This window comes from Lonchura striata, chromosome 8 (genome assembly GCF_046129695.1).
Source record: "Lonchura striata isolate bLonStr1 chromosome 8, bLonStr1.mat, whole genome shotgun sequence".
NCBI classification, from domain to species: Eukaryota; Metazoa; Chordata; class Aves; order Passeriformes; family Estrildidae; genus Lonchura; species Lonchura striata.
The window spans coordinates 38,688,463-38,697,492 of NC_134610.1; the positions used below are offsets into that span (position 1 = coordinate 38,688,463).

At 52.7% G+C, this 9,030-nt stretch overlaps 1 protein-coding gene across 5 annotated transcripts; it reads right to left on the minus strand.

Moving 5' to 3' along the window:
* Positions 1-2,860: 2,860 nt before the first annotated feature.
* Positions 2,861-8,060, minus strand: LOC110473509 (putative methyltransferase DDB_G0268948). Of its 5 annotated transcripts, XM_021536085.1 has the most exons (8): positions 7,838-8,060; positions 6,421-6,549; positions 6,015-6,175; positions 5,566-5,779; positions 4,339-4,439; positions 4,082-4,219; positions 3,136-3,272; positions 2,861-3,035 (listed from the first exon to the last, which is right to left on the minus strand). In XM_021536085.1, the coding sequence occupies exons 2-7, from the start codon at positions 6,529-6,531 to the stop codon at positions 3,182-3,184; spliced, it is 816 nt and encodes a 271-aa protein (XP_021391760.1). In that variant the 5' UTR covers positions 6,532-6,549; positions 7,838-8,060; the 3' UTR covers positions 2,861-3,035; positions 3,136-3,181. The 5 variants fall into 5 exon arrangements, with proteins under 5 accessions (XP_021391760.1, XP_021391755.1, XP_021391756.1 ...); XM_021536080.1 differs by having other exon boundaries at positions 2,861-3,272; XM_021536081.1 differs by lacking the exon at positions 7,838-8,060 and adding an exon at positions 7,500-7,523 and having other exon boundaries at positions 2,861-3,272.
* Positions 8,061-9,030: the final 970 nt, after the last annotated feature.

Here is a 9,030-nt window from a genome sequence, read left to right on the forward strand (position 1 = left end):
TCTGTTTGGAGAAGTAAAGTGAAACCTCATCTCTTCACACATGCAAAAGGAAATTCAGAGGCACCAAAGAAAAGCTAAAGCTGTGGGGTGAAGCCGGGCCATGAGCGCAGCCCCTGGCACCCATGGTGGCTGGGATGGAGGGATGAGGATCTCTCCTTGGCACCCTGCTCAGATGTTTGTGCCAGCCATAGCTGAGCCCCCAGAAACCTGGCTGAGCAGCAGTGAGGACTTTTTCTTCATGGGATGGGACGTTGCCATCCTGGGCTTCAGTGCATGTCTTGCCCAAAAATGTCATGCTCCACCATAGCTCAGCTAGCAAAGGATGGCTGCATTGACCACAGCTCCTCCAAACCGTGCCAGTCCCAGCTCCCTGGCAGTGGAGAGTTCCTCAAAGCCAGCATGGGCTGGGGACATCACACTGTGCCAACAGAGTCTACGGGGCACTGGGGACCCACCACAATCAATATTCCAGCCCCGGTGATGCCTTGTGAAGGCTGACCTGGAGCAGAGACTAAATGGAGCTAAAGAATAAAGCAGGGATTTACTAAAAGGATCTCCTCAATGGATCCACCTTGGGCAGCACAAGAGCCCTGCCAGGGCTGCACCCAAGATGAACCAAAATGGTCACAAAATGGACAACTGGTCATGGGGTCTCTCACTTTTGTAAGTTCTGTTCTATTTGCATATTGGAGTTAATTGTCCAATTACAGCTTTAGGTTATGAAGTCCCATCCTGTTTTTCTCTCTTCATTCTGCCTTTGTTTATGCTCTTGGGCCTGAGATTTGGATCATTTGTCCTTGGTCTCCAGCTAGAAAAGGAATTGTTTTGTCTCCCTACTCTGCAGAGAGCTCACCATCCCCTAATCTGAAGCTCAGAAGTACACACTAAAGCAGCACAGAATCTGAAAAATAGCAAAGCTAAAACCTGAAGTATCACCAGCTGCCGATGGTGCTGTACCAGGAGAGCAGCACAGGTGGTGATGATGGAGCTCCTTCCTTGGGTTCAAGGAACCTTGCTTGGAGCAAGAAATCCCAGGTGTGGGATTTCCAGGTGCGAGAACAAAAGTGAAACCTGACTGTGGACAGGGTTGGCGTCAGCACCGGGTGAGGCAATCGCTCCATGGTGACTCACGGGTTCCTGCATGGCACGAGCCTGGGAAAGCTGCTCCCCACAGGCCATGGCACTGGTGTGGGTAAAGATGAGCCCAGATGGCTCCTGACCCCAGTGGGCCAGACTGGGAGGAAGTGACTCCTGCTAAACTGACTAGTCTAGGTAGAGAAGATAGAACAGAAAGCATGCCCCAAAAAAGCCAGGTTTAAAAATAAACAGCTGGGTGACGTGTGGGAGCCCTGCCCACGGCCCGATGGTGCCAGGACAGGGGCATCAGGTGGGCTCTGCTCGTCAGCCACCACTGGACCCGTCCCTGCCAGCCCAGGGTGTCAGTGTCACCAAGGTGCCCCCAGCCCCACTGCATCCCCCAGAACCCTTCAGCACCTCCCAGCACGTGTGAGCTGCAGCAGCCCCTGCAGTGGCTGGTGCCACTCTGCTGCACCACCGTGCATGCTGGCGATGCAATCCCTGCTTTACCTCAAGGCTGGGCACCTGCCACAGGGAGGGAAGGGCTTTTAAATTAAATCACAGCCATAATTAGCGAGCAGACTTAAACTTGTTGCAAATGTAAAGTGAGGAAAAAACCCACTTTTCCCCCAGAGCCTTTTTGCCAGCCCTATAGGGACACTGGATGTCACCTCCTGCGAACCCCTCCCTGCCCTGGAATGTCTGCAGGGATGCACCTCACAGGGACAAGCCCTGCCAGCAGGGCTGCCCCAGCCCAGGCAGCCAGACAGGCCCTCGGTATGGCAGCAGTTGTGCCACCCAGTGCCAGCCTGGGCAGGAGAGACCCCTCGTGCTCACCCAGCCTGAGAGCTGCTGCCCCAAACCCAAGCTGCACCTGGAGCAGCCCCTCAGCCAGTGAGATCAGGGCCTGATCCAGTGTCACTGCTCCAGCACCTGGCCATGGACACAGGGACCAGCCTCCCATACATGATGGGCTTCCCATTCCATAGCTGTCCTCCCAAGACCCCATCACCCTCCTGGGGGACCAACTGGGGCAAAGCATTTGCCCCTCACCCTGGGCAAGCTGAGGGCAGCTCAGCCAGGACCCTGAGAGCCCTGGATCTCAGCAGAAGTATTTCCAGCTCCTCTCAACCCCCTCTGGGGCCAGGAGCAGAGGAGGCACTTCACCTTTCTTAACAATGCACCGATGTAGAAGAGAGTAAGGGCACAGCCCTTCCCATGGTGTCAGGGAAGCTTTCTTGCCAAGGACAGGAATTACAGGAAAGAGAAAGATCCCTGCAGAGGGTGGGTCTGGACTTGAAATATCCAGAAGGCAAACAGAAGGTGACCTGTGCCAGGGTATATCCAGCTTTGAGACCTCATGTCTCCCCTTGCCCCTCCCAAAAATTGCAGCCTCTAATCTTCCTTAAGATTGCAGTGTGGGTGGGTGATAGGGGGCACAAACCTGCTCCCCTTCAGCAGTGATCCCATCAAGGCTCCTGAGCTGTTCTGAGGGGCCTCACTAGGGCCAAGGCACTCCTGGGGCAGGTAAGGTGCTGATACCTGCACCAGGGATGGGAGCACACTGTGCGTGAGAACAGCCCCTTTCCAGGGCAGCCCTCAAAGACAGTGCACTCGCTTAGCTGGGGCAGGAAAAGGGGTCAATGGCCCTTCCTACCCAAAACCCACCCTCCCCATGGAGCAGAGGGGCACTGAGGGCATCAGGACACTCAATGGAGCACAGTTATTCCCACACCAGTGAGTACTCCACAGCCTCTTTGTAAAACAGGAACCACAGGAAACATTTTCTCAACTTGTGTTTTAATTATTAATTGTGTAAGAAATGCAGTGAGTTTCTCAGCTGTTCCTGTGATTCTTTTTCCCATGTGTTATTAAACCAGCAATCCACAATGGGACACTTCCAGTGCTGAGGGAGCAGCATCAAGGTGGACAGGAACCTGAGGGGCACAAAACCCCATCTGCTTTCCATAGGAGACCAAAATTTCAATCAGCAAAATCAGCAGTAATCTTCCCAAAGAGTCAGAGCAGTTACAAGCAGGGTTTTAGGAGACAATCTACCTTCCTCTCCCATTGTAGCAGCAGATGAGGAGAAGGGTTTGCTCTCTCAGCATCCCTTGCACCCCAGCACACAGACATGCCTCACCCAGAACTCCACCGGGGTCTCACGAGAGGAAACTCCCATTGTCTCCAGCATCCTGAAAGGACAAGCAGAGGAAAGGTCTCACCCTGGCCAGACAGCTCCCACCACCCACAGCACACAGGGGGGGTGGCAGATGCTTCCAGCTGCTGCACAAGGGCTGTTCTGCTCAGTGAATAAATAAGCAGGCACCCTTCCCCACAGGCCCTTGCTGGGCTGAAACAGATGGGTGAATGTTGGAATGCAAGTTTCCCTGAGGAACTCAGAGAGGGAGATGAATGCAGGGATTGAATTAAAGCCTTTAGAGAAATTAAGATATATTAAACCACACAGATATGAAGTAGAAGTGTAGGTTTAAGTTTTAAGTAAATAGAAGTGTGAGTTGTAGTTTTAAGTAAGTTTAAGCTTTAGGTTTTAAGTAAGTAGAAATACATTTCAAGTGCCTAAAGAAGCTAGCAAAGGCCCTAAGGCCTAAAGTTCAGCAACTCAGCCCTAGACATAAAAACATAGCAGAACCTTGTCACTAGAATAGATAGAATTCTTCACATAAAACAGCTAAAATTACATGTGTAAGTAGACAGAACTACTCACATAGATATATGAACTTTTAAGTATGAAAACAGGTAGTATATTTGCATAAATAGATAATATTATATACAGTGCAAGTACATCCTCCTGCTACACAGGCCTAAAATCTAAAGATCTGCTGTTGAAGCCCTGACAAGTGTCCACCCCTGGGGGAAGAGAACGAGCACATCCCTGCACACTCCCTTGCAGCTCTGAAAAGGTCTGCACAACCTCCATCTGCATGCACTGTGCAGGACAGGTCCTCCACACTCTGCTTGTTTTCCCAAGGAGTTTTCTCACCTCTTTTCAGTCTCTTGGAGGAGGGATGTTGCAGCTGTAGGGTCATTTTTCTTAAAGGTTTGATAAGGAGAGGTAGACTCCATGTAACCAACCACACCCTCAACAGTCATGGGAATTGGGTCATAGATATCAGTGACTCTGCAAGAGACATGAGCAAGAAAGGAACATTGGCAAGTTAAATCTCAAAGGCAGGGGAACATGGACCACAGGTTGATGTGGTGGATAAAATATCTGACACCAAAGGTGGCTCTGCTCACCTCTTCTTGTCTGGGAATGGCAAGGCCTCAAAGATCTCTTTGTAGTCATCCAAGACGTATTTTAATCTATCATTTGAGTATTTTAAAATCTTGTCCCAGCACTGTAAAGACAGTGTATTGAAAACAAACAAAAAACCACTTGACGTTCTCAGATGCCACTTAACTCGGGTTTGGGCCTGCATCTGATACATTCATCTATGTCCTTCTTTTTTTAAAGACTTGTTGCATTAAAATACACCAAAATCTTCCTTAATGTCAACAATTCAAGGATCCTATTCTAAAAATGAGGCTTCTGTCCTCCCTACACAGCTCTTACTCATAGTGGAAAGTCTCCTTTTATCCAATTGTTAAAACACCCTTTGTCCAGAAAGATTCCTAAAAAAAGGACTTATTCCCAACAGTTTCTACTCCCCATTCTTTTCACTGTCATCAGGGCAACATGAAAAGTCTCCTGGACAATACCAGCTCCCAGATCTGCCCTGGCACCCTTCCCACCCTCACCAGAGTCTGCCCCATCAGTCCTCAAGTCTCTCTCCTTATGATCCAGCCACCCCAGTGTGGAAGTCTCTAAATCCCTGCATTTACCCCATTCTGCATTAGGATTCCTCTCATCACACCCCCTCAATCCCAGATGTTGGGGAAGATGAAATAGGAAAGCCTTATAAATATGATTGCCTGGCAAAAGATTTGGAAAACACAGAAACTATAAGCGAGATTGAAATGAGATACCAAACCTTAGTTACTGAACAACTATAAAACAATAGTACAGTCACCTAAAGGCAATCCCCCCTTTGATTAAAGAATGCCCTCTACCTACAGACAGGTCCAAGGGTCAGATGGAATGTTGTGCTTCACCCCTCAAAATGTATGGTTCATCCCACATCTGTAACCCTCCTCTGAAGCATCAGTATCTGTAATCCCATTGGCACAAGTCTTGTTCCAGCCCACTTTGAAGCCCCCTGATAAGGTGTGCCTGGGGGACTGGACGTGCTCTTAGCATCCTCTCCCGCACTCTCTATCTCTCCCTGCTCCTGCTCCTTGGGGCCTGCTCTGAGCTGCAGCAGGCAGCTCCAAGCAAAGCCCCACATCCACGCCCTTTGCAATAAACCCTATATTCCAAGACCCAACTTCAGAGATCTCTCATCTCCATCCATCCAGGACACCACCAGCACTCGCTACACCGTTCCTCCCTCTCTGCGCCCCAGCACTGCGCGTTTCCCTGCTGACCTCCCTGAAGGCTCTGGTGAGCTGCTGGGAGCAGTCCCCGCAGCGCAGGCTCATGTCCACGGTGTAGGTGCTGATGGCCACGCAGCCGCCCGGCCTCACCACGCGCTGCGCCTCCCGCATGAACCGCTCCGTGTCAAACCAGTGCGCGGCCGTGAACGACGCCAGCACGTCCACGGAGCCGTCCTCAAACGGCAGCTCCTCCGCAGGGCACACGCTGCAGGGCAAGGGGAGAAGCCACGTGTGATGGGTTCAGAGGGTGTTTTTGGATGGTTTGGGATGCAAGACCATGCCTTCTGGGAGTCTAGGATAATGCCTAATCACACTGGGAATTCCATCAAATGGAGTCTTTGGTGCCGGCTGGCTCTTAAAATAGTCATACTCACAAACAACCACCTCCACGTGAAGACCTGAATTCTGCCTTTGGCTGAGCTTGCTGTCCTGGTACTCACAGGTAGGAGATGTTAGGCATGCAGGGGGTGTCCTTGGCCTCCTGGATCTGCGCTTCGCTAATGTCCGTGCCCACCACCTTCTTGAAGTGCTCCCCAAGGAAGTGGGTGCCTTGTCCAGAGCCACAGCCAACATCCACCGCCAGCTCCGCAGGGATTGCTTTCTGCAGGGAGATGTGGATGTGTCTCAGTGGGCAGCCACCCAATTCCTGTGCTTTTACCCTATTCCTTCCCCAGGCACCCACTCTGGAACAGCCTCGGCACAGCAGAACCCGTAGAAAGTCTCTTCTGTGCCCCCATCTGGCCACGAGGCAACCAACCAAGGTGACACTCCCAGCAAGGTAAACACTGCCACCCACAGTTAAACACTCCCTGGATTTTTCCTCCAGCCTGGCCGTACCCCGCTCACCTTTTCCCGCAGGTAGGAGAGGATGGTCTGCTGCAGCTCTTTGCCCGGTGCAAACCTGTATTTCTGGTAGACGGCCGCATGCCCTCTGCCCTCGAACATCTGGGTGGCCATGCTTGGCTGACCTGGCACCTGGGAGGAGGCAGCAAGCCGGGGATGTCACACGGGACCAAACTCCTGCCGCCTCCCCAGCCCGGGACCGCAGGCACTGAAGCCTCCCCGGGGCCACGGGAAGGACTTTGCCCGTGAGGCGCCAGCAAGGGAGACTGAACCTGCTCTCCAGGAATCCCTCCCACAGCCCTAAGCTCATCACAGGAGCAAAGCAGCGGTGTCCAACAGGAAAAGCTTTCTAGGATTTTACACACCCCATAAGGAGTGTTTAACTCCATTGCATCCCTCACCCACCCGACTGTTTCCTCAAATAATTCACTGAGCAGTGAGGCAGGAAAACAACCAGTAAAACATGGGGTTTTTTTTTGCTGGCTGGAATTTTTTTACCTTTCTTTTACGGAAATCAATTTTCTCCTATTACCAACACAACCACAACTCCACCTTGCGCTTTCCCAACCACCTGCTGCTTTTTGGCCCCAAAAGCCACCCGAAGTCTCTTAGGGCACTGAACCCATCACCACGCGTGGAGGCGAGCGGGGCCCTTCGGCCTGGGCGCGGCTCGGCCCCGGGAGCCGGGGGAGCCCCCCGGGAGCCGGGGGAGCCCCCGGCACGGCTCGCCCCACTCCGGCCCCGCAGTCCCGGGCGGAGTCCCCAGCGCACCGCCCCGGAAGGCTCCCGGCCGTCTCCTGTGCGTGTGCGAGCCCGAGCAGGCGCTGTGCGAGGCTCGGCACCGACCCCGGGCACTGCCAGGACAGCTCCGTGCCCCGTTTCCCAGGGAAGGACACCCGCTGGTGTGCCCGCGGCGAGTTTATCGAGCGATCCGCAGATGCATCGGGAAATCAAGGGTGGTCCTGCCTTCGCGCAGGAGGGGATGCTCCCCCAGCTCAGGGTGGAGCTCCCGGCAGGGAACAGCAGCGCTTTCTGCAGGGACCCTCCCGGTGCTTCCCGTGCTCCCGGAGGAGCCTCCTTACCGCAGCGGCCGCTCCCAGCGCCTCCGGGATGGGGCAAGGCGGGGATGGCCGGCGCCGCCCCCGGTGCCGCCCCGCAGCGCTGCCCGGTGCTCCCCTGCCCAGCCGGGGCTGCTGAAATCCCAGAGGCAGCTCCGAGAGGGTCAATGCCACCGAGGTCCCGGAGCCGCAGACCCGAGCCGTAGCCTTTACACAGCTCTGTAGTTACCGCTTTCAAAATGCCCACGGATCCTGGGAATGCTCAAGCAGCCTCCTCATCTCAGGAAGCAGATGTGGAGCCCAGGAGGTGCTGCGAAGTAGAACAGCATTCAAATGCTGCATGCAGCCACAGCCGTACTTACAGAGCTCTGCCTGCGCTGAAGTCCCCTCCTGGTGTCCAGCAGAAAGAGAAAATGCAGCAAGAGTCCCCAACAGCAGCACTTTAGGAGCTTAGAATGTTGGTATTTCGGAAGTAGGCAGTTTGCCCTGATTCGGGGCAGGATTGTGCCCCTTCCTCACGAGAGTATTGTTAATTCCATGCAGCTGAGGTAACGGAGCTGTGCTTTGCTGGAAGCACAGTCCCTTCAGTTTGTACTTTGCACAGCAGTCATGGGTCCATGCTAATTAGCACAGCCTTTAAGCCACTCCTAATTTTAAGAGAAATCAGTGAACTTACTCAGGGACTGAAGACAGAGGCTTGAAGCAGTTTGTTAAATCAAAGCATGGTTGTAATTCCTGGGCTTGTGCCCTGAATATTTTATTTGGGCCACCTGCTGCTTAATCGTGCAGGGGTGGTGCCTGCAGCAAGGGAAAACTGCTGCAGGTAGTTTTCTAAAGGGCCCTTTGTTTTCACAACCTGGCTCTTTGGGGTCTGGACACCTCATTTTACCTGTATTTTGCTGAGAGCACCACTACAGACAGGAGGGGGTGATGGCCCAGCCCTGAGTCACCTGCCCAGTTACAAACTGCACAGTTCCTGGGCAATGCACAGGGCTACAGCTGGCACCAAACACCTGCTGGAAAACAAAACACCAGCCAAGCATAGGCTGCAAAAGGCACCAGGCCTTCTCTGAGCTCTCCCAAATTTGGCACACCAGATTCTGCTGCCTTTGGCTCCCTCCTCTGTCCCTCTTGTGCTCCCCAAGGGACAGCTACTCTCTGATGGCCCTGCACCATGCAGAAATAAATTGGTCTCCTCAAGATATGGGTTGCTGAGCCTTAGACCAAATGTGGGTTTAAACACTAGGCACAGAGAATCAGATATTGTCCATTGTCTCTGTCTGCCCATTTATTAAATCCAAAGGCTTTAAGGAATGCCAGAATGCCCTGGGGTCTTTCCAACTTGTTCCCCAAATGTTCACTCTCTGGATTTTAATTCTATAGCAGGATCCTGGATTAATAACACCTCAATTGGGAATGCATCTCACTCTGAAATTTATTAAAACTGAAAAAATGAATCAATCTATTTTAGGAGACAAAAAGGCCAAAGGATATTCCTGTCAGTCCTCCTGTGTCCACTGATACTTTTTACCAACAGGTTTACCTGTGGATGGAT

Coding starts and splice junctions, on each gene's coding strand:
- LOC110473509 (XM_021536085.1), bottom strand. CDS start 6,531: ATGGCCACCCAGATGTTCGAGGGCAGAGGGCATGCGGCCGTCTACCAG. Junction 6,176..6,420: donor TCTCCTACCTGCGGGAAAAG/GTGAGCGGGGTA, acceptor ATCTCCCTGCAG/AAAGCAATCCCTGCGGAGCT. Junction 5,780..6,014: donor ATGCCTAACATCTCCTACCT/GTGAGTACCAGG, acceptor CTTGCCCTGCAG/CGTGTGCCCTGCGGAGGAGC.